General features: G+C 37.9%; 2 protein-coding genes across 3 annotated transcripts; both read left to right on the forward strand.

Annotated features, from left to right (window-relative positions):
- Positions 1-9269: 9269 nt before the first annotated feature.
- Positions 9270-12030, forward strand: LOC145489097 (small cysteine-rich protein 5-like). 2 transcript variants are annotated; one of them, XM_081468006.1, is made up of 5 exons: positions 9270-9705; positions 10143-10231; positions 10526-10666; positions 11312-11444; positions 11947-12030. In XM_081468006.1, the coding sequence occupies exons 2-5, from the start codon at positions 10150-10152 to the stop codon at positions 11954-11956; spliced, it is 366 nt and encodes a 121-aa protein (XP_081324132.1). In that variant the 5' UTR covers positions 9270-9705; positions 10143-10149; the 3' UTR covers positions 11957-12030. The 2 variants fall into 2 exon arrangements, with proteins under 2 accessions (XP_081324132.1, XP_081324133.1); XM_081468007.1 differs by having other exon boundaries at positions 9270-10231.
- A 2222-nt stretch (positions 12031-14252) lies between these two features.
- LOC145490366 (small cysteine-rich protein 2-like) lies at positions 14253-17365 on the forward strand. The gene is made up of 4 exons (XM_081469490.1): positions 14253-14304; positions 14681-14754; positions 15891-16017; positions 16480-17365. The coding sequence occupies exons 2-4, from the start codon at positions 14688-14690 to the stop codon at positions 16487-16489; spliced, it is 204 nt and encodes a 67-aa protein (XP_081325616.1). The 5' UTR covers positions 14253-14304; positions 14681-14687; the 3' UTR covers positions 16490-17365.
- The last annotated feature ends 7665 nt before the right edge of the window (positions 17366-25030 follow it).

Here is a 25030-nt window from a genome sequence, read left to right on the forward strand (position 1 = left end):
TCCTGAAATTTAAATTATCAAAGCAACGTCTTTCAAATCGCTTACACATTAGGTGTAATGCCAGGGCAAGGATGGCGGATATCGGGACCTTCTTTAAATTAAGACGGCATCTTTATTTACATTCGACAGTAAGGGCCAGGTCAAACGTCGAACTTCCCATCAGACAAGCTGCAAGTGTACTTGGTTAGATATTGCTAGGTTTTTTTTATTTTTTGTTTACTTATTTATTATTATTCTTATTAGAATTATTAGTATCATTATCATTATTTTATTTTCAAGTTTTAATGAGTGGTTTTCTATTACATTCGATGTTTTAAGTAATGTTTAAAAAACGAGCAGCATTGTTTTATCGGATTTAAAACACGAGGCGTAGCTGAGTGTTTTAAACCCCATAAAACACATGCTACGAGTTATTTGGAACAGCTTCAAAAACGTTTGTGTTAGGTCTACTCATTTATAGAATAATTCTTGGGTTTGCTATGATTTTCAGGAGAAAATCTGCTGTAAATTTTAGCTGTATCTTTATGAAATTTAAAGACACTCATTGAACGTTCATTTTTTGTATTTCCTGTATAACTGCATATAGTATATATATAGTTTCTGAGGACTAAACAAATGAAGAGGTAGATGTAGACGTGCTAAACTAAGGGAGTTAATTTCCAAGTAACTGTTCGGCTTCTTGTGAGATGCTCCTGAGCAAAATTGCCAAACAGAAAAAATGGGTTACGATTGGAAAAATTAACCACACTTGGAAAAATGGGTCACACTTGGAAAAAGAGTTACAGCTTGGAAAAATAAGTCAACTTAAAAAGAAGGGTCTCATTTGGAAAGATGGGTCACACTTGGAAAAGTCGCGCTTAGAAAAATAGGTCGCACTTAAAAACGTGGGTCACACCTAGAAAAATGGTGACAGTTGAAACATTGAATAACACTTGGAAAAATGGGTCGCATTTGGAAATATAGGTCACACTTAAGAACGTGCGTCACACTTAGAAAAAATAGTCACACTTGGAACATTGGGAAACACTTGGAAAAATGGGTCACACTTAGAAGAAAGGGTCACACTTAAAAAATTGGGTCACACTTGAAAAAAAGGGCCACACTTTGAACATTGGGTCACACTTGGCAAAATAGGTCACACTTGAAAAAATGGGTCACACTTAAAAAAAATGTGTGAGACTTGAAAAAATAATACACACTTGAAAAAAGGGCACACCTCTAAAAATGGATCACCCTTAAAAAAATAGGACACACTTGGAAAAAAGGATCACATTTGGAAGAGTGGGTCAGACTTGGAAAACTAGGAAAAACTTGAAAAATTGTATTACACTTAGAACAAAGAGTCCCGCTTGAAAAAATGGGTCACACTTAGAAAAGTGGTTCATGTTTGAAAAAAATGGGCTACACTTGGAGAAATAGGTAACAATTGGAAAATTGGGGTGGACCGTGGAAAAATGTGTCACATTTAAAATAAGGAATCACCATTTGAAAAAGGAGCCGCACTTGGAAAAAAGGGGCACTCTGGGAAAAATGGTTTACACTTGGAAAAATGGGTCACACTTAAAAAAAGGGTCACTCTTGGAAAAATGGGTCACAGGTGGAAAAATGGGTCTTACTTGGAAAAATAGGTAACACTTAGAAAAATGGATCATGCTTAGAATATTGGTTCAAAGTTGAAAAATGGGTTGCACTTAGTAAAAAGGGATTACACTTGGAAACATGGGTCAAACTTTGATTAATAGGCCACACCTGGAAAAAAAGGAGCCACAACTGGAAAAAAGGCAAAATTTCGAAAAATAGGTCACAGTTCAAAAAATATGTCACAATCAGAAAAATCAGTCAAAATTGGCAAATCGGGTCACACTTGTAAAAAGGTCACACTTGTAAAAAAAGGGCCAAACTTGTAAAAATAGGACACACTTGGAATAACAGATCTTACTTGCAAAAATGGATCACACTTTTAAAAATGGGTCAAACTTTAAAAAATGAGACACACTTGCAGAAAAAGAGACACACTTGGAAAAATGGGTAACACTTTAAAAAATAGCTGAAATTAGAAAAAAATGTATTAAAACTGAAAAATGGATCGCTTGGAAAAATGGGTCACAGTTGAAATAACTGGTCACCTTTGGAGAAATGGGTCACATTTGGAAATATGGGTCACTCTTGGAAAATGGGTCACGCTTGGAAAAATGGCTCACACTTGGAAAAATGGGTCACACTTGGAAAAATAGGTAATGCTTAAAATGGGTTACGCTTGGAAAAATGCTTACACTTGGAAAAAAGTCACACTTGGAAACAAGCAAGGCTCAAAAAATGGGCCACTCTTCCAAAAATATGTCACACTTTGAAAAATTGGTCACAATTTGAAAAATAGGTAACACTTGGAAAAAATTTGACACTTAGAAAAGGGGTTCACACTTGAAAAAAAGGTAACACTTGGAAAAAAAGGAGTCACACTCGGAAAAAAGAGCAAAACTTCGAAAAAATGGGCTACACGTCAAAAAATATATCAAACTTGGAATAATGGGTCACAATTTTAAAAAATAGGTAACACTTGAAAAAATGGGACACTCTTAGAAAAGTGGATCACACTTGCACACTTGTTGCTATTATAAGGATTTATTGGGTATAAACAAGGTGCTGTTGCTCCTAAACGAACATGGGGACCCCTCATTTTTATTTCAAAATTTAAGTTCCTATAATATAAACAATCAATAGGCAAAGTTTCACAAAAATCTCAGTGCAGACTCTACTTCAGTGGAATGACTGTAAGCAAAGATCCATGACTTGTACGAGCTGTCAGATACAGCTACAATTCCAGTCAATTGTTTTCTTTTTTCCACGTATAAACTTAACTACAAATCACAGTGTAAATGTGCCTCTGGAAGTGAAACAGAATAGGTCCATAGGGTTATGCTTACACTGAACAAAATAAACATAATCAAATAAATCTTTCCAAGGAAAGGGTTGGGAATTTAGAAACATTTACTTAGATCTAGAAATTCTTTCAAAATATATATATATATATATATATATATATATATACTTCTTGAACTTGAACAGAATAAATTTATAGAGCGCTCGACTCTGAGAGGAGCAGTGTAGATAATAAACAATGGTAGCAAGACTTCAATTCATCATTTTATTGCGACAACGCTGTTTCGTATGGTCAAAGGATGACCACACTCATCAGGCAATATCAACGAATGACCGTTAAATTTCACAAACTGGCAATTAAAAGCTAACTTTAGGTTGCTATGAGATATAAAAACAGTTGCTATGATATGGAAAAACAGATGCTATATAACATTGAAAAATCTCGTGTTGCTAAAAGATTGCGTTACTTGCTCACAAAGTTCTTGAGTAGGTATCTGTTTCTGTGGGGGCACGCACTTGCTAGTTCGTTTCGCTTGTTCAAAGTACACAAACTCTTCTTACAGATGATCACGAATTTTTCAAAAAGACATAAATTACATTTGTTAGTAATGTTGCTATAAGGTCTGCACTGCTTAATGATTCTCCACTTGATGGTAAAAGGTTTGTTGTTGTCTTTGAGTGTCCAAATATGTTTAGATAGCTCAGTTTCGTTTCTCTTGTTTTGGTGTCGAAAGGATGCTGTGTGATTCCTGTAGCGCTCTTTAAAATTTGTGGCGAGGCCCACGTATGATTCTGATGACGTTTGTGTTGTGATTGTGGCTTGGTAAACTACATTTTGTGTGAGGCATTTTCCGTCCAGCGGGCATTGATCCTTTTTTCTGCAGTTGCATTCTTTGGCGTTTGTTTGTGTTTGCGACTGGTGGTAATCTGATAGTAGTGCTTTGTTGTGTGACGAGATGATACTCTTCATGTTAGGCATGCAGGAGTAGCTGAGCTTCAGTGTGTGCTTGTTGAAGATCTTGTGTAGGGGGTGTCCGTTACGGAAGCATCTGTCAATGATGTTTAGGAACTTCCTTCCCAAACGCCCAAGAATGCAACTGCAGAAAAAAGGATCAATGCCCGCTGGACGGAAAATGCCTCACACAAAATGTAGTTTACCAAGCCACAATCACAACACAAACGTCATCAGAATCATACGTGGGCCTCGCCACAAATTTTAAAGAGCGCTACAGGAATCACACAGCATCCTTTCGACACCAAAACAAGAGAAACGAAACTGAGCTATCTAAACATATTTGGACACTCAAAGACAACAACAAACCTTTTACCATCAAGTGGAGAATCATTAAGCAGTGCAGACCTTATAGCAACATTACTAACAAATGTAATTTATGTCTTTTTGAAAAATTCGTGATCATCTGTAAGAAGAGTTTGTGTACTTTGAACAAGCGAAACGAACTAGCAAGTGCGTGCCCCCACAGAAACAGATACCTACTCAAGAACTTTGTGAGCAAGTAACGCAATCTTTTAGCAACACGAGATTTTTCAATGTTATATAGCATCTGTTTTTCCATATCATAGCAACTGTTTTTATATCTCATAGCAACCTAAAGTTAGCTTTTAATTGCCAGTTTGTGAAATTTAACGGTCATTCGTTGATATTGCCTGATGAGTGTGGTCATCCTTTGACCATACGAAACAGCGTTGTCGCAATAAAATGATGAATTGAAGTCTTGCTACCATTGTTTATTATATATATATATATATATATATATATATATATATATATATATATATATATAACGGTTAAAAAATACCTCAAGCCAACAAAGAATGCCACTGCGTCAGGAGGATCAATGAAGATTCACAGTCCAAGCCTCACCGCAAAAATGAATTTAAAAACGTTTGATAAAGCAAGGACGGACAACTTCTGACGGTAAAAAAAGTTAAAAAGTTAAAAATTTAATAGAAAAACGTTTCGGTCTTAGACCTTCATCAGTTACAAGAGAAAAAGGACGAAAACTAAGTTTAAATACGGTTACAGTGTGGGAGATTACGTAACGAAATGAAAAATACAATATTGTGCTATTAATACATCGTGATTAATACAATACATGAAGAAAATGCAAAACGAGAAATACAATGCTGTACTATAAATTGCGTCATACAGGGTGATATATAATAGACCAAACGAAAAGAATACAATACTGTGCATAAATTACATTATAGAGCGTGATAATTACAGAACTAGGTTAAATTCAACCTAAAAGCTAAAAGAGTTAAAATAGATAAAACGGACTCTTGCAATGCGGTAAATATAACGGGAAAAATAGTTTGCAAAGATAAGCAGAAGAAACCTACGTTTACGCTGGACAAGGTTAATAACAAAATCCCAAATCGAGGCCTTTGGAGCATTAAGGGGTTGACAAACAACAAAATCCCTGGAGGGGCCCTTAAACAATAAGCTGTAATAAGATCACAGGCAGGGCCTTTGAGCATACCTAACACCCAAAAAGCTGACAAAATCCAAGGAAGGGCCTTTGAACTGCCATATGGCGCGAACGCAGATTTACACAAGAGAAAGTTAATTATAACAAATTCTGTTTTTGGAGTGAAATTCTTTTCTTTTATTTAAGCCATGGGAAGCCAAAGAGAACAGTTGAGCACTCCAATAAGCCTCTTTCGTAATTAAAAACCTATCGATCTCGTCTGAGTCATTAGGGGCCTGCACCTGATCAATGCATTGGAATTCAAAATCATCCAAGGAGTGTGGAATTTTATTGAAATGTACTGCTACCTCACAAGTGGTTTTGTTTGTGAGCATAGCAGACTTGTGGTTACGAAACCTAACCCGAAAATCGGTGGTAGTTGATCCTATGTACTGTAAACGACATTTCTTGCAGGAAACTAAATAGATCACGTTTTTAGAATCACAAGAAAGCCTTGAATGAATGGTGTATTTTCTGCCCGTTTTAAAACTTAGAAATGATTTAGATTCAACAAAGAAATTTCGACAGAGATCGCATCTATTTCTTTCACATTTAAAGCAGCCATTGTTTGGCTGAATTGTTTGTCCCTCATCGGCGGTTTTAAAACGAGAGGGTGCTAATAATTCTTTCAGGTCTTTTGTTCTACGAAAAGATGGTATGATAGAGCCCTGAGGGAAAAGTTCTTTCAATTTAGGGTTGGATTGCAAAATCAACAAATGCTTTCTAATTATGCTACTCACATTAGGCAAATTAGGATTAAATGTGAGAACAAATGGAAATAATTTCTTCGATTGTTTTCCGCGTTGCCGTAAATCATTTCTAAGTTTTAAAACGGGCAGAAAATACATCATTCATTCAAGGCTTTCTTGTGATTCTAAAAACGTGATCTATTTAGTTTCCTGCAAGAAATGTCGTTTACAGTACATAGGATCAACTACCACCGATTTTCGGGTTAGGTTTCGTAACCACAAGTCTGCTATGCTCACAAACAAAACCACTTGTGAGGTAGCAGTACATTTCAATAAAATTCCACACTCCTTGGAAGATTTTGAATTCCAATGCATTGATCAGGTGCAGGCCCCTAATAACTCAGACGAGATCGATAGGTTTTTAATTACGAAAGAGGCTTATTGGAGTGCTCAACTGTTCTCTTTGGCTTCCCATGGCTTAAATAAAAGAAAAGAATTTCACTCCAAAAACAGAATTTGTTATAATTAACTTTCTCTTGTGTAAATATGCGTTCGCGCCATAAGGCAGTTCAAAGGCCCTTCCTTGGATTTTGTCAGCTTTTTGGGTGTTAGGTATGCTCAAAGGCCCTGCCTGGGATCTTATTACAGCTTATTGTTTAAGGGCCCCTCCAGGGATTTTGTTGTTTGTCAACCCCTTAATGCTCCAAAGGCCTCGATTTGGGATTTTGTTATTAACCTTGTCCAGCGTAAACGTAGGTTTCTTCTGCTTATCTTTGCAAACTATTTTTCCCGTTATATTTACCGCATTGCAAGAGTCCGTTTTATCTATTTTAACTCTTTTAGTTTTTAGGTTGAATTTAACCTAGTTCTGCAATTATCACGCTCTGTAATGTAATTTATGCACAGTATTGTATTCTTTTCGTTTGGTCTATTAATTATCACCCTGTATGACGCAATTTATAGTACAGCATTGTATTTCTCGTTTTGCATTTTCTTCATGTATTGTATTAATCACGATGTATTAATAGCACAATATTGTATTTTTCATTTCGTTACGTAATCTCCCACACTGTAACCGTATTTAAACTTAGTTTTCGTCCTTTTTCTCTTGTAACTGATGAAGGTCTAAGACCGAAACGTTTTTCTATTAAATTTTTAACTTTTTAACTTTTTTTACCGTCAGAAGTTGTCCGTCCTTGCTTTATCAAACGTTTATATATATATATATATATATATATATATATATATATATATAACTGCAGACAGTACTGTTTCGGCCTTCTGGGCCTCATCAGTGGAGTACTGAAGACTAGGATGGAGGCTAAGCTTAAAAAGCCGCCCCAAATACTACACATGTGGTAGTATCTAAGCCATTACCAGAGTGCTCAAACTAGCGAGCTAGTGAGCATGCACAATTGCAAGAGTAATGACTCATCCCAGTAGAGTGCTCAAACTGGACATGAAAGCAGAGCTTTGTATGCCAGCGAGCTTTATCTAACTGCAGACAGTACTGTTTCGGCCTTCTGGGCCTCATCAGTGCAGTGCTGAAGACTGGGATGGAGGCTAAGCTTAAAAAGCCGCCATTACATATATATTTATAGTAGTGTATGATGGGAACAGAAATCGAAACAACAAAGAAATGAGTGAAAATGTGTTCAGCCGGGAATCGAACCCGGGTCTGAACACATTTTCACTTATTTCTTTGTTGTTTCGATTTCTGTTCCCATCATACACTAATATTAAATATTTGTCAGAAATCACTGTGAATCGCCTTCCGAAGGGAATAGGTTGGTGATCCAAAGATAAAATGATGCAGTTAGTTGTAATTATTTCCCTGCTCATCCTATTCAATTATTGTATATTTATTTATTTATATATATATTTGTTTGTTTCACAAGTAATATGTTAACAGTACCCCAGTACTGATATTCTGGAAAAACACAAACAGCTGACATTTATGCTAAAAGTGACAACTATAATATCTGCGTAATAACAAGCATATCTGGCCACAAAGCTTTGCTTTGTGAGCAAGAATTTATTTTAGAACATCTTATTCCGCGGGGCAACTGATCAGCCGACAGTTCTTCGACAGAAATTAAACACTTTAATGTTTAACTATATTTCAATAACCTGAAAATAGACATGACGTTTTCAGTACACGAAGACGAAAGCAGTTGTGCCGCTAAAAGCGGCATCTAGGAAGAATGGCAATAAACACTGAAAGATCGTTTTATTTTCAGTCAGTCCATGATCTCAAAAGAGTGCTTATTAAAATAGTACTTAATTCGATCTGACTTGTGCTGAGATGCATTCCTTTATTTTTCGTTTTGATATTTTGAACGAACAGAAGTGACATTAATTGATTATGAACTTCTTGCTAATGGTGTGATGAGATCACGCACACTTTTCGTTCGGCATGTTTCTACGAAATTTGAAGACGCGCACTTCATAAAAATGCATATATGGCCGCTCCCGTTACCATTTTTAACTTTTCCCGGAAAAATTAAATCCCAGTTTTGAATTTCCCGGAAATTCATTGCTTGTTCAACGTTCATTTGAAATGAATTGAGAAGCCAAAATGCGCTTTATGAAATAGAAATATAAGATGCGAAGTTTATATGAAATAATTCATATACGAACTGCGGTTGTAGATGAAAGTGAATTTACTGCGATGATCATTCTTCACTTTCAGAAATATAAGAACAAGATTATACTAATATCGGGACAAATAAACATATCGGCTTATTTCTTCTAGACCTAAAGATGACGTGATCAGGTCAAATTTGAACGAGGAAGGTATTCATTCGAAAAAGAGTTTTCATTATCTTTATTAACTATTAACAGCTCATCGGGGGAGCCGTTAGGAATTCTGGGAATCTCTGCCCCGATGAGAGCTAATAGTTATTAGTATATTCTCAGCTCCGACTATTGCATTTCTAGCTCTCTGATTGGCTCAAAAACTCCGACTATGAGCCATTAGTCGGAGTTTTACCTTATATGGAAAACAGTGCGCCAAGTTTAAAAATTTTCCGCTCTGTAAAATTGTTGAAATAAAAATCGGCGGCAAAAACCCGATTAAGAATATACTAAAACAATTATTCCATTCGACCTTGTTGGATATGAAGTGATCATAACCAACTCGCGCTACGCGCTCGTTGGTTATTTATCACTTCATATCCAACGCGGTTTCATGGAATAATTGTTAAATAACGATAATGAAAACTTGAGACGTAATCGGTGCGTCATTTTTACGAAGCGGTAGATAAGATGATATTTGAAAACGTAAACCGCCTTCGCGTCTATTCAAATCCCTTCTGAACGGTTCAAAGAGACACAGGAGCATAGGAATATAACAGTTTATTTATAGTCCCGGAAGTAAAATTATTTAAAGTTCCTGACGTCTACATGTACACGTGGTCACGAGTCGATGAAAGCCATTGTTCGCTACAGATCAAGTCTGCACAAGTTAGTCACGAGATCAAATAAATGGTCACGAGTTTGACCCGAGTGTAATTAATTCTTAGTTGTAAAAGAAACCTTCAAACGTTTTTCTTATCAGTAGGAAATCGTTCAACTTCAGACCATTTCCGTCTCCGCGCCTGCTCACTGCATTTACAACCCTTTGCAGCGTTAATATCCACGAGAAAGTAAGTTCGAATTTTGTCGCAAGGAATCAGAATCTTCTAACGATTCTTGTAAAATTAAGGCAACAGCTTATGATCGTAACTTCTATTGGCCTCACCTCTAACTTTGTTGAATTTTGATAGTCAAGGGATGAATTTCCTTGAGGACCACCGTTCGAGAAGACATGGATTTGTTCCGCGGAATTTCTGATCAAGCGTAGTGTTGACTATAAATGTTTCCTGACTGGTAATTACGGACAAAATAGACTGCGAGCAGTCTCTCTTTTCCTCGAAAACCGTGGGTTTAATTTTGACATGAGAGAAAATTGTTGTTCGAGGAGTCTTTCTGTTTACTGTATACACTGCAAGTGTTCTGATTACTCTGCATAAGCTGTGTTCACTATAAATGTTCCTTCTATTTTAATTACCAACACAGTTAACTATACCGTTTTCTGTTGCAGTTCACTCATGGCTGTGAAGTTTCAGCTGTGCTTGTTGCTGTTGATTACTTTGATGGACACTGCGTACGCTGGGAAGAACCCATTTTCAAGTAGGTACTCGCGTAAGATTCGTGTAGCAGACCAGAGAATAAAGACTTCTTTCAAACAAAAAAATTGTTAGCTGTCCAGAGAGTTTATACAGTTGTTTGAAAACTTTAAGCTGAGGAGCTAAGCCACATGCATTGCGAGTAGCTCAATTGCATATTTTATTAATGTTTATGGGTTCAAATCTCTTAGAACCCCTGAGCTTTTCTTGCGGCTACTTTGTAATGTCGTCAAATGCAAATGCTGTGATGCTTATTTCTTCAATGTTGTCTGATTTAGTAACAAATTCACTTGAACAGGTCTTTCAAGGTGTGACTGGCCAAAAGGAGTCTGCGTATATTATAGAGATTCTTGTCCACCAGACATACCGCACCCATGCCCAGGATATTACTGTCCTCTGTCCACAAACAAATGCTGCTGCCGACAACCAGTACCTCCACGTAAGAACGTATAGCATATAGTAATAAAAGCACTTCAAGGGAAAATATTACTGTAATTTTGAAACTCCCAGCTGCAGATTCCAAACAGGCAAGTCGTAATGTTCCCACATAAGGGAAAGAAAAAATACAAGGAGAGTGAGCGGTAATTTTTTGCTTTTTTATGATCACTCCTGATATTACCACACAGCTACTGAAAAATGCCTTTACATGCTCAGCATTTGTTTAACTTGTTTGTTATTTGGACACCACAAAGGTATATTGGACAGATCTCTTTATTGAAAGCACAAAATCATATTCTCTTCTTATATACAAGACTTGATTATAATAACCACGCCAAGCGCTTTTTCCTCTGACACTTTTAAAGTCGATATCTGAGTATCCACAAATCAAGAGCTGCGCAAGAGACTGAGATATTGTGTTGATGTTGTTTTAAGTCTGTTACGATGATTTATGAACAGACAGAACCCTTCGGATGGCACATATTTTATGTAGTGTTGGGTCCATAGTAAGCGCTTTTCAAAAGTTTGGTTTAAATCCCGTTTATGCATCGCATCTTTTGTTCAGGCTTGATTATTACGAACGTAAGCACGCCGCTCATATATATCGTGATGGTATTTCATGTTGCTGACTAGTTCACTTTTACAGCACCACCTCCCGACCGATGTGACTGGCCATATGGTGTCTGCGCATATATTGACGATCCTTGCCCACCAGATATACCTTATGACTGCCGCAAAAAGTATTACTGCCCAATTACGACAAACAAATGTTGCTGCCGGTAAGAATCTAGCTAAGCATCAATGTACTGGTTAGGTTCATGAAAAAAACAAATAAATAAATAAATAAATAAACAAAAAAAAAAGGAAAACAAGGTCCTCTAATCGCGTTTTAATAATTTGCAATGCGAGTGATAAATCGTCAAAAGAGCTGGCAAAGCTGTGTTAGAATTTACAATATCATTGGGCAGATATTACTGGCCTCACAAGCTGGATCCCTGGAAGACAAAGATATATACTGAGGGCAATATTTACTTCGCATAAAATGGGGTTTTACAGCCGAATACGAGTACATTTAACATGGATCATGTAGATGCACGAGGCTTCGACATTTGTCAAATATTAGGTAAAAAAACAAACAAACAAAAAAAAACGAGGAAAATGTCAGTGGAGCTAGATCGATCATTCTATTTGCGGTAAATGTGACGAACGTTTCAAATCACAGATGGAATATCCAGACAGTACAAATTAATAATGATTGTTTTGATGCTCATTATTTTGTAGGAGTCCATGATACGAGCTGATGATGACTCGCCAAACACTGCTGCTTCCGAAAAAAAAAAAAAAAAGAAAATCGATGAAAACACAATAGTTGACAATGGACTTAATTATTTCCCTTAAGAAGCATAATGAAAGAAATTGAAGGCAAGATACCACGATCTCTTGTCTCTTGTCCACGGTTAATGTTCAAAGTTTAATGTTATTTCCTATCAACCGAGGATAAGTCTTTGTGGGAGAATTAACTTGACGGAGCTCGTGAGTACAGAGCAAACGCATTGTACACAGGCCGAGTCAAGGCTTTCCCATACAGACCGACCAAGCTTGATTAATAATTTGTTTGCTACAGTCAAACAGTATGGCTCTTCAAAAAACGCTTAAAGTAGTGTAACGTAGCCACTTTTTTCGTCAATACTTGCTGCCATTTTGCTTGCAAATGGCGATGAAAAAGGTAGAGATTAGAAAGTCAGGTTTAAGAATGACAGCATTTCGTACAGGTGTTTCAGTCGCTCTTAGTGCTGTATTGAGTAATTTTAATTGCAATGGAAACGGTGGAATAAAAGCTATTACAGCAGAGACTCAGTTGCAATTTCATGGTTCAAGTTCTTTTAACACACAAATGATATCATCTTAATGTTAGTTTTGAGACTTTGTGACATGATAATGCTGGACAACGAACTGCGACACCTTTCGATAAGCATTCTTAATTTTTCAGTGGAACCCTAATTCCTAATTTAGGACCTGTTTACAGGGAAGGAGGGAGTCCAGTCTAACAGAGCTACCCCGGGAGAGCCAACTTTTCATACGGTTCTTTAGTTAACGCATTCAGGCGTTCACATTTTAGAGAGCCTCACCAGCGTTTCCGGGGCACCCTGTCTAGCTGCCTGAGGTACCCTTCCAGGAGGGCTATCCTTTTGTCCTGTGAATTATACGGTTCGTGTTAGGTTGAATAGGCTAGCTAGCCGAGGTGAGAGGACCGCGAAAACATTATATTCCAAGGCAGCATTAACGTTAACTTCCTCTGGCTGACTAAGCTCAATTAGCAGACAAACGGAAAACTGGATACTGAAAAAAGGCCGCAAGCGGAACGAGAGGGATAGATAAAAAAATTGCCGCCAAAACGTCTCTTTTGTCCGCCATCTTGTTTGTTTTGCTTAGCGGCCGCTCAAAAGATAGCTCAGTGACTATATTGTATGTAAAGCCGGGCTATATTTTTCCTCTTAGTCGGGAGCTCAGTAAATTCAAATTTCACCTGCGTAGTGTGAACGGAAACATTTGATACCTTTTCACTGTGAAACCTCCGTTTTCAATTTTCACCGGCGTAATGTAGACAGAGCCTAAATCCCCGTGATTGGTTCTGCATGGAAACAACCTTGGAGCAAACAACAAAACGTTTTGGTAGTGGGGAAGAGAGGGGTTTGTCCATATTTCCACTTCGCGCTAAATTTCGTTTGCTCCGTCTCGTGCTCTTGGAGTCGTGTTACTTGTCGTTGCCCTGTGCTGCGGTTGTTAAAAAGTACTAATTTTAGAATAAGCCACTTATCTTATAATGTCGATCTTTTGTTCCTGTTGTTTCCCCGAAAAACAAAGCCAGCCAAACATATTTTCACGTCATTGGCAGTAAACGTGCTATTTACCGACGAGACAACACAAAACGGTCATTCATTCATTCATTTTTCCAGTTTTTCTCTTGCTTTAGTTTCTGTGATCTGAATAAAACGCTTACGAGAAATGCAGTGAGTTTATGTGACTCGTTCCGAGGTGTATCCTTTTTTTTTCCTCTTGATATTTTAAATAAACAAAAGTGACCTACAGCCTGATTGTACACTTTTTGCCAATGACGTGATGAGCTCACGCACATCTATTTTCGGTATGTTTCTGAGAAATCAGACAAGCTGGAGAAAAAAAAAAGTTTCTTGCAAAAATTATATCCTAGTTACTGAGCTTTTCACAGAAATCTTTGTTCAATCAAAGGCCATAAGCCAGACTAAATGTGCTTTATGGAATAATAATAAATCTGGGACAGATAAACAAACCTTGTTCTTTATATATTAAAGAAAATAGTTTAACTTGAACGAGGAATGTGTTCCTTTTAGAGGAAGATCTTTGGCAGATAGTTACGGCAATAAAATTATTTTAAGCTACTGACGTCTAAAACTGATCAAAGCCATTGTTCGGTACAGATCAAGTCTGCACAAGTATCACAAGTTAGTCACAAGATCAAACCAATGGTCACGGGTTTGACCCGAGTTTACGTAACTATAAATTATAAAAGAAATATTCAAAAGTTTTCACTCATCAGTTGGGAATCGTCCAACTTGAAACCGTTTCCGTCTTACAACCTGCTCATCGCAGCGTTAATTTGTAAGTAACTGTGAAATTTTGTCACAATGATGAATCATAATATGTACACAAATCTTGTAAAATCAAGCCAATGTTTACTCCTTTTCGTCTCACCTCTAACCTTACCTTGTTGCTGTTGTTTATTGCTGATTGGAAGATATGATTGTGTCACGAAGGTCGTTTTATCAAGAATTTTATCATTCGTGAGAAGCGTTTCCTACAATTTCTGACCTAAGCAATTTTGCGACATAATATTAGTTAAAATGCGAGCAACCCGCCTTTTGTGGTGGCATGGATTTTAGCTCCACGGAATCTCTGATTGCACAGGGTGTTGACTACACATTATTCTTCTAAGGGAATTACTGACAAAACCTTCCTCTTTGCTTGTCTGTTGCAGATCAAACATGGCTGTGAAGTTTCATTTCTGCCTGCTGCTTATTATCTTGGGGATCACCGCCTACCAGCAGACAGGTGAGTACATACAGAGGGAAAGTGAAGCAGAGCATTGAGAGGGAAGACTTCTATGCAAACAAAGTTGATGTAATATATCAAACAGAGAAACAGTGTTTCATCGGAATCTCCAAACACTGAGATGAGAGTTGAAAATACGACGCGCAGCGGAGTAGTTTGACGAAATTCGAGGTGTTTGGATAGCCGATGACACACTGTCTCGAGTGTTTGATATATCTTCTCAATCGAAACAAAAACTAAGGAGTAGACGGAAAAGTAAAATCGTATAAATTTATGGTAATTAAAACGAGGTAGTGATTTTCTTCTTTTGAACTTGCTGAATTATAAACGAATTTGAGAAATGATGCTCATTATCCACTTGATAATGTTCTAGTCACGTTTGTAAATCTCTTAAGATGCAACTACCCAGAAGGAGTGTGTCTTTCATAGGCACCCCTGTTCACCAGATACACCATATATATCCGAAAATGATTACGGCTGTTCGCTCAACAAACAAATAGGCGCACCCCGTGTGAGAACTGTGCAGTGTAAAACAATAAAAACAAAGCTCTTTATGCTAGAATTATGACTATATGGAACATCTAATTTATGCCTTTACTTTGAAACTATCCGCTGAGCCTTACTCAGTGCGGGTTACGACCTGGGTCAGCCCCCTCTGTAACTTCAAGAGGACGTAATTCAGAAATGCTGCTGAAACTCCGACAGGCACCAACATGGCGTCTTCATACAAAGCTCTATAAATTTGGGTGGAACACGTTTCCGAATAGCGCGCAAATGAAGAAGAGCACAGACCTAAATCTTGACGAGGTTGTTTATTTATGATCTATCATATCCCAGATTCTTGACTGAATTTTATGGCTGGTTTTCACTTTCACGCCATCAAAAATAAACCAGCAGTTCATGAAAACCGCAATTGAATGGTTTTTTTTTTTTTTCGATGGCGGGACAGTGAGCGTATTGACAGCCCAGTTGTGATTTGTGCCTGAGTATGGTAAGTATAGAAGGATCACATGAGAGTGGGTAGTCCATATTTTGACTCCTTGCATTTTGGTTGAGGCTTAACAGTCGCAAACGGCCGGACGGCGAAGCTCTTGTCTTCGCATAATTCCATGTTACTACCTCCTTCACTTTTACAGGAAATGGCGCACTATGTGACTGGCCGCATGGCCTGTGCGTGTTTATTAACGATCCCTGCCCACCAAATAGTACTGACTGCCAGGCAACGTATAACTGCACAATTGGAACAAACAAATGTTGCTGCTGGTAAGAATCTAGCTAAGTATTAATATGTCGAGTAGGTTTTCGATAAAAACAAGCTTCACTAATCACGTTTTAACAATTTGCTATGCAAATAATTAATGATAAATCTCCCAATGAACTGGGGAAAGTTGTCTAATGATTTTTAATATTATTGACCTGTATTACCGTTAAACTAGCCCGACAAGCTAGATTCTGGAACAAACAGATGAAAAGATATTAACGTGGTATATATTGGGGTTTTGCAGCCAAATTCGAGTAAATCACGTGACATGGATCTTAGTTGGTCTGTTTAAATGTAGAAGTAACGGGATTGGTCGAAGATTAATGGGAAAACCCCACTAAGGAAATGTGGAATGAGATTAATCGTTATATTTGCGGTCACGATAATCACGTTTCAAATCATGGGAGGAATATATATTATCCTAATAGTGCAATTAAATATCTTTATGCTCTATTTTTTGGTAGGAATCCATGATACGAGCTGATGATGGTTTTTCCGCACTGCTGCCTCCGAAAAAAAGCGTTTAATAAACAATAGTGTACAATAGACTTATTTCATTGAGATAGAAATCGAAGATTAAAGGTTAATTAATTCCTATAGACCGAGCGAGAGACCTTCGTGGGAGAATTGGCTTGACCGAGGCCGTGAATACAGACCGCAGGCATTGTACCCAGGAGTAAGGTCAAGGTTTTCCCATACAGATTGAGCAAGGACGGTAAATAAGGCGCTTACTGCATGTGTCCAAACAAGACAACATTTAACAACAATTTGCTGAATTGCACTTGGTACTAGCTGTGAGTTTTCTTGCAAATGGAGATGAAAAATTTGGACTTAAGAAGATTAATAGAGTAAAAGGTATGTTTTCAATTTCTGCAGCCTCTTTCTTAAAAAGGACATTTTTTGCAAGTGATTTAATCGCCATTAGTCCTGTATTGAATATTACTTGAACTCAAGGCTTGCAGAAACTTTTTGATGTCGTCCTTGGCTGTTTTTGATTTCCTGAGATGAACTTAAATGTCCAAACGTTTGCGCATTTAATTTACCATGCTTCTCGTCAAGTCTTTTAGCTCTTCCATTAAGTATTTTTGAAAAAAAAAGAAACCGAATAGTTTTCTAGTTTTCGCCTATAACTTTCTCGTGTCAAAAGTAATAGCTAGACTCAAGCTAGACCATTTTATCTGTTACCTTTAGGTCATTGGGACTATGTAGCATGTGTTGAATGTCGATTTTAGCCAATCATATGCACAAATTTGGAATTTCCCGGTCGTAACGTGACACGCCCATATGATAATGAAGACTTTAAATGATTATTATAGTTAAATGCAATGGAAGCAGTGAAATAAAAGGTATTACAGCAAAGTCTCAGTGGTTATTTCATACCTGAACTCTTCTCTTCTGTTAACACTTCTTTTGTCCGGCTTCGGACTTCTAAGACGCTGTACAGGAAATAAATTTTTAAAAAAAACTTTTACGGTACAGCCCCATTTGTGTTAATTTTTCGAAAACAGAAACTTCTAGTGTTCTGTTTCCACACGGGATAGAATTTACAATTACACGTGATCCCAGGAATCTACGTTTTCTGTTCAGATGTGGCAGGGCTCTTGAGATGCGTCTTAACGTTTGTGGGAGGACATGCTAATGTCCGGTCTGTTCCTCAGGCAGGAGGATGGCGGGCTGTTCAAGCTATGCAAAATTTTCTCCTGAGGGGAGTGCGGTGGGGTAATTGTGATGAAAATGATCATCCAAGCTGCTTTTAGACCAAAAAATACATACTTATATAATAACAAAAGAAAATCATAAAGGGGTGCGAAAGATACATCTTAAATAAATAAAATTTATGCGGCTCAACTTAGATCACCCACCCATCCCTCACTAGTCCCTGAAAGTTCAAAGGTCGCCCCCTAAGAATATGGCGTGGCTGTTTACGAACAATTTCTTTTCGGGTAGCTGTTTACGAGCAAGTTCTTTTCGTGTTGCGTAGTTGTTTACCAGCAAGTTCTTTTCGTGTGGTGTAGCTGTTTACCAGCAAGGTCTTTGAATTGTGTGAGGCGTGGCTGTTTACCAGGAAGTTCTTTGCGTGATGCGTGGCTGTTTACCAGCAAGTTCTTTGTGTGTGGCGTAGCTGTTTACCAGAACAGATTGCGAGTATTTCTTCTTCATTTTAATTTGACTACAACATGCAAGACATTGCATCAGAGCGGGGATCGATACACAAGTAGCACCTAACTCAGGTAAACATAGCCTCAGGTAAACTTCGATCGCACAATTGTGTAACTGCGAGATAACCTCGAAGCACTTTTGAACGAACCTGAACAAATATTACCTAGCCTGCGTCGCAGATAGTCTAAACCGCCGGTGTCGACTATACCGGGGATTTTGTGACACCTCCGGCTGCAATACAGGCTAAATAATACTTTGAGCTAACCGAGAATTACCTTGATTATTTCCTAGAGAAACTTCGAATTAGTTCTGAGAACCTTGATCATTCTCTACTGAATTTGGGCACAAAACCCATAACACAAAACGTACAGACTCGTTGTTGGTATGCATAGCAATTATTTAGCTCCTAGGGAGTATTGAGGATGATTCAAGGAAAAATTTGGTGTGCTATGCTGCTTTTGTTTTACTTCACATCGATTTATTTAGCAGTACTGACATGTGTGATTCGTTATTTCGAAATAACGAAAATGAATCGTCTATGGCTTACAAAGATATTTTTGTATTGTAGCTATGAAGCTTTCATATCCCTTAATTCAGTTAAGAATTGGACCTGCCAGTGGTGTTGACTGCGTTGAGACAAACCCAGCCTGAGTTGTGACTGACTTTGACGTCAGTTAAACTATTTCTGCTCCTCACTCACAGGAAAGCACTGTGTAGCAAACTCTCTAATTTCCATTGTTTATCAACACCATAGGCTGATTTCCAATGCTGATGCTATGGCTCAGATTTTACAAATAGGGGATTTTTTTATGCAGCTTGCTGTCAAAGTGCACTCGGATAACTACTTTGCTTCTGGGTGAATTACCACATAAAGTATCTGTATTTAAGATTAATTTTAGCTTGTACTTCAGTGAAAGTTTGGCATGGAATGTCAAAGCTCATTTGATATAAAAGGATTGTTAATAAATTATAATGATTATAATTCATACCCTCTTTTATTCTGCTTGTAGGACACTGAAATGGTTACATCTTGTTGGCCTAGCCCACTTCACGTTTTCAGCATAAGAGACTTGTCAGTGTAAACAAGTATAATTTGGCTAGATACGTTTTCACAAGACAGTACATAATGACCAGAGTAGTAAAAGCTATTCCATATTTGTACCATCTGAGTTGTCATCTGAGTACGTAAGCTTGCAATAAACGGTCTTTACATGTTCTTTTAAGACTCACTGTCTTTTAGTAGTTGGTTTTATATTTATATTGCATTGTTCATGTTTCAAATAAAATGACGAAGGATCACTACAAAACTTATTTTTGTTAATAAGGTAATATGCATGTATTGCATGTCCGACCATGTACGCACTGCGTACCTAATTTTGTGTTTGTGTTTGTGTTTGTGATTTTTCTTTTTTCCGGCGCTTGCTAAAAGAAACTCATACACGTACACGTTAAATTTGGGAAACATGTGTCTTTCTCTCCTGGCCTCAGTTCCTGGACTTCTCTATTCTCGTTTGTAGCTGGGGCGGAGGTAAACTTGATATCATGCCAAACTGCAATTACGGGCATGTTGTTTATCAACACTAAAATTGGATAGCATCTTTCTCGATCGTTAAGGCGGTATTACCGTATAAAAACGAGTCTACAGCAGAAAATATAATGTTTTGAAACCTGAGCAAGTATCTTTTCAGGTTTTTGTGCACGTTTTATTAATATTTTTTTTACTTAGAAAATAGCCCAAAGAAAATACGCCCGCTGATTGGTTTAAAATCGTGTTTCTATTTAACAATTAGATGATGAGCTCGAGATTTGTATTTAAACAATAGAGTATTCAGTCTGTGGAGGAACTTTCGGCTGACCCAATGTCATTAAAGATGTCTATTATTCATATTGGTGTAAGATAGGACAGATGAATTTTACTCGTTTGTCTCACGATGGCGTCACTTTTAGATGTTGATCGCGACGTTTCGACTGCTATACTGCTGGTCTTTATCAGGCGATGACGTCAATTGTTTACGTGTCGCTATTTGAAGGACCTTGATTCGCTGCTACTGGTGCATAGCAGCCGGTCAGTTACAATGCGGACCTATGAGGGAACAGCGTCACAGAGCCAGAATAATAATGAGGATCGAAATGCACAAATAGCAGCGAACCAAGGTGCTACAAAGAAGACTAGCAGTATAGCACTCGAAACGTCGCGATCAAGATCTCAAAGTGACTCTATGGTGAGACAAACGAGTAAGCTTCATCTGTCCTATCGGCTGATCGTTACCCCGCGGAAATTTGATGTTCTTGAAAAAGTATTTGCCCGAGAAGCGAAGCTTCGAGGACAAAATAATATGCTAGTCTTAAGAACATCAAATTTCCAAGGGACATTTATCAGACCGATAGTTCCGAAACATAAACACTCTATTACCTTTATTGTTCACCACTAAATTTTCTTCAGCGCGCCAGTTCAAAAATCATATTGAATTATTTTGAACTTTTTTAGATGAAAGCCGTGAAAGTCAAATGTAAATTTGAAAAAGAAAACAGACAAAAACCCATTTAAGACCATTTCATTAATTTTTTTTTTCCTATAAGCCCGCTTGCTTACAGAAAAATTCTCATGGACGAGTACTATCCATCCTGGTATTTTCCTCGGACGAGAAAATTTAGTGGTGAACTCTAAGAGGTGAAAGTTGATCAGGCATAAAGCCTCACAGAAATCGAGAGCGAATAATCTTACTGTTTTAGTAGAATTCTAACTGAAATTTTCTTCGAATAACGATTCCCATCACAAATGCTGTTCTCTGATTGGCTACGCGTCACTATCTATTCTGTTGTAGATAGTGAGTAGCGTAGCAGTGTGCGCTTGTTAGCCTACTGGCGGCCTCTTCTTTGCGTTTTCGAAGTGTCTGTGAAGAGGACTTAGACAAACTGTTGAACAAATAGTGGATTTGCACTAAGACAATTAGATTATTTGCTCTCGATTTCTCCATGTGATAATTGACCCGGGCTGCGCCTTCGTCAACTATCGCGCGATAGATATCTCGAGCTCATAATCCAATAAATAGAAGTTTGGGAGAACTCGAAGAAGCTGTGGAAACGCTCGCCTATCGGCCTCGTGTTCCCACAGCATTGCTCGTTCTCTGAAACTTACACTCGTGTTTTTGTAACTCAATAGAAACACGGTATCTTTTTCTTAGATAGGAACAATGTACTATATTAAAATTAAATTAAAATTAAACTCATCTTGTGCTGGGAGTTTGGGCTTTCATATGTAACAAACAGGGCAAGAATATCGAAGATGGACATAGAAGCGATTACCATCGCTGTTGCCATTCAATTTGTATATGATTTTGTTATGCCTTCCAACTCAAATATGTTTTCCGATTTGAGGAGAACGTGACACGTGCCATGGGTCAAAACTCACTAACTACATAAAGTTCCACTAGGGTTTGGCTTATGGAACATTAAGGGTCTTGGGTAATCAAAACGCACTGTTTCCCTTGGGGCCCTTCATTAATAATGGTAATTGAACTGAGTGGAGTGCAATTTGGTCTGAAGTCATACGCGTGATTTCAAAATCGAACGAGCGCGCAGCGCGAGTTGGATTTGAAATCACAAGCATGATTTCAGACCAAAATTGTACGACAACGGAAGTTCAATTGCCACTTTATTAGATCAATTTTGAAATCGCACAACTGTATTGCCTTAATTTTTATATTTTTGGTGTATTGTTCAAGTAACCGGTTTGTTAAAAAAAGGCGGAACCAGAAATGCCTTTACGTCTCATTTAGTATGCAAAACGATGTCACGTGACGAAAACTCATCCGAGCATGATAAAGGAACAAGCAGTTGTGAAGTCAGAACGAAAATAGTCTACTTCAGGTATAAAAGTTCAATTCTCGTCGCCTGAATCAATCATGGAAGGCCTTTCTTTCTTCTGTGGTTGAGGCTGAGACTTCTCATTGTCTTTGGAGAAGGAATTTGAAGGTGCATCCTGCGTAATTCTGTGATGGATTTCGTTTGAGTTGTGAAGCTCCCTCGAGTGCACGATGCCCAGTGGATGGTACGTTTTTTTCTTCTTTCATACCGTTTAATGGCGTGATTTTAAGGGATTCCAGCTCGTTATCATCTCCGTTTCTTTGTGTGACCTCGGCGAAGGACTCAATACTCAGAACCTTGTCAAGTTCTTGCGGCGCCATTTGTTTCAAGATATTTCCGAGATGGCGGGACTGGCACCAGCTTCGTACGTAAGACGTTCATTCATTCACTGTTTTGTGGAGCGGGGCGTATTTTGACTATGTTTAATCACAGCGACAGAGTTGAGCTGTACTCTTTTGTTGCTTCGTTTGAAACTACCGGAAACCTTGAAACATCTACCTTCTTGAAATGGCTCTGAATTTGTTGTTGTGTGTTTTTCGTTTGTTTATGTTTTACTGGACTCGGTGTCATACGGATCTTGGGCAGATTTTGAAGAAAAATCGCCAAAATATTCGTCAAAATGGACACTGAAAGTTGGAAACTTCCATTAAAGTAGGTCTTCAGCCTGAAGGAGCCCATAATCGTCATTCAGAAACTGTAATTAATTAAATTCGTCAATTTTTTTGGAAAAAAACAACAAGTTTTGGCAATAGTAGTGGCAAAATTCTCCACACTGGCTTTTTGCCTTTCACTTTCTTGAAATTTTATTGATTACTTTAAAATAATCTTAAAATCTGATTGGTTGTTTTGTTTTACCGTTCCATTCTCATTGGCTGAGAAAAAGATGCGATTTAGAGCAAACAATAGTGCGATTTGTGAATAAATCGCACCATTGAGAGCCAATCAGATTGCAAGGATAACCAGTGATTTCAAAATGGATTTAATAAAGTGCTCAATATAATTTATACCAGCCACAGTAGGTTTATAATTTGTTCTCCATTCACACTGGTCAGCTGGTATCCAGGAAACAAGTCCATATTTGGAAATTTTAGGCTATTGATGGAATTTGAGGTGATACATCACCCTATGTCGACGTCCGTTTTTAATAAATTGTACCATTGAACACAGACAATGTAACACGCTTAAGATATTCGTACAGTATAAATTATCGATATTGCATATAAGCAGGAGCCATAATCGGGGACGGAGACCGTAAGTCTTGGGATCCGCGCGTACCTATGATATGGGACAATTTTTCTATTTTTAGAACAAATTGCGCCATCCTGACGTCATATATCCGCGCGGATCCACGCACATGTCGGGGGCTCTCGCGTGGATGTTGTCACGTTGCGTGATCAAATGGTGAGAGTTGAGAGGCCTTGAGGGATTATCTTGCGTATTTTTCACAGCGATGGCAGGGAATAAGGCAGGGAATACGAACCAGGGCGCCTATATGTAGTTTTATGCTCTGAGCCAACGGAAAAGGTGGGTTTTTCAGGGTCGAAAACAAGACTTCAATCTCGCGCTGGGAATGAATAATAAGATCTGCTCACGCTAGTTGTAAGCTCACGCGTATGCTTAAGAATATAGCAAGAAAACTCTCTACTCTGGTATCGAGTTAATTTGTGAGTTTCTCAGACAATGGTTAATCATAACCAAAACCTGTTTTGATGGTTTCTTATTGTTTCTGCTTGTTTGGTGAGCTTGCAAAAGTTTTTGAAAGGAAAGTCTGACGCGTACAATTAGCTTATTTGCATAGTGCAGCTCGTGCACTTTCAAGTCCGAGTCGGTGTTTTTAATTGTCAACAAATCTTGACAAAGATTTCTTTCGTTATCTTTTGTGCTGAGATGCTGCAACAAATTTCACGAACGCAAAAAATGCTACTAACATCATGTGGGTTTCTTCAACATAAGCATAGTGAAGTTTTATACTGCGAAAATGAAAATAAACAAGGAGTTTTGATAACTCGATCAACAAAATCGAAATCGTTCTTCGAAGTTGATTAAAGAAAGCGTCAACGTAACTTTGCTGATTATTTCTGCTTCATTCCATATTTTTAGCTTAGCTTTTAATATGTTCTCAAACATTTATCAATCTTAAACATATTAAAAAACCATAGAATTATTGTTTGAGTTCGATGTACGTTTTCACACGAAAGTGCGGCGCAAGTACAATTTGTCATGTTTACTGACTGTACAAAACAAGCATCGGCGGGCGCTCTCATTCATCGACAACAGAGAATTTGGTGGATTTTTACACGAATAAAACTGAGCAGTATCTACGGACGTAAAGTTATTGGGCCTTGATGAAACAGCAAGCGTTGCTTACAATTCAGGCGAAACTCAAACTGACCAAACTAGCAATTATTTTGTTTTACTTTTCAGTCGCGATATGACTGGCAAATTGCTCGCAAGCGTGTGGCAAGAGGAGCTAGGAAACTATGAAATCCTAAAGCTCTGCTATATCTAAATATATCCAGCTAGTTTTTTGCTGTGTCATGGAAAAGCTGTTAATCGTCAACATATGTGAAATTTAAAGTGGAGTAATGTACAGTTCATGTAAAAGTAGCATCCGTCGGAACACAACTTGGTCAGCGATATATATAAGCTTGAAGCGGAACATACCTAAATTCGACACTGTCTTACTTCACTCAAACTGGAGCAGCTTACGACGAAAATAGTAAAGAAAAATTCCAACAGACGTAAACGCGTTGAGTTCTGGGCCAAAAACATGAAAAATTTCGGAATTTCGGACGCCATTTCCCCCGCGCGACATCCGCAAAAATCCTCGCAGCATGTACGCGCGTGTGCCACAGGCGATGGCGCAATTTGTTCTAAAAATAGAATTATTGTCCCATATCATGGGGACAACCCCAATACTAGAAATAGCGCGCGCTTGCGGTCTCCGTCCCCGATTATGGCTCCTGATATAAGTGAACAAACCACATG

This window comes from Orbicella franksi, chromosome 6, assembly GCF_964199315.1.
Source record: "Orbicella franksi chromosome 6, jaOrbFran1.1, whole genome shotgun sequence".
NCBI lineage: Eukaryota > Metazoa > Cnidaria > Anthozoa > Scleractinia > Merulinidae > Orbicella > Orbicella franksi.

What these genes read in the sequence shown, in the direction of transcription:
- LOC145489097 (XM_081468007.1), top strand. Translation starts at nt 10,150, where the DNA reads ATGGCTGTGAAGTTTCAGCTGTGCTTGTTGCTGTTGATTACTTTGATG. An exon ending in TGGGAAGAACCCATTTTCAA is followed by an intron (nt 10,232 to 10,525) that starts GTAGGTACTCGC and finishes TCACTTGAACAG; the next exon opens with GTCTTTCAAGGTGTGACTGG. An exon ending in CCGACAACCAGTACCTCCAC is followed by an intron (nt 10,667 to 11,311) that starts GTAAGAACGTAT and finishes TCACTTTTACAG; the next exon opens with CACCACCTCCCGACCGATGT.
- LOC145490366 (XM_081469490.1), top strand. Translation starts at nt 14,688, where the DNA reads ATGGCTGTGAAGTTTCATTTCTGCCTGCTGCTTATTATCTTGGGGATC. An exon ending in CACCGCCTACCAGCAGACAG is followed by an intron (nt 14,755 to 15,890) that starts GTGAGTACATAC and finishes TCACTTTTACAG; the next exon opens with GAAATGGCGCACTATGTGAC.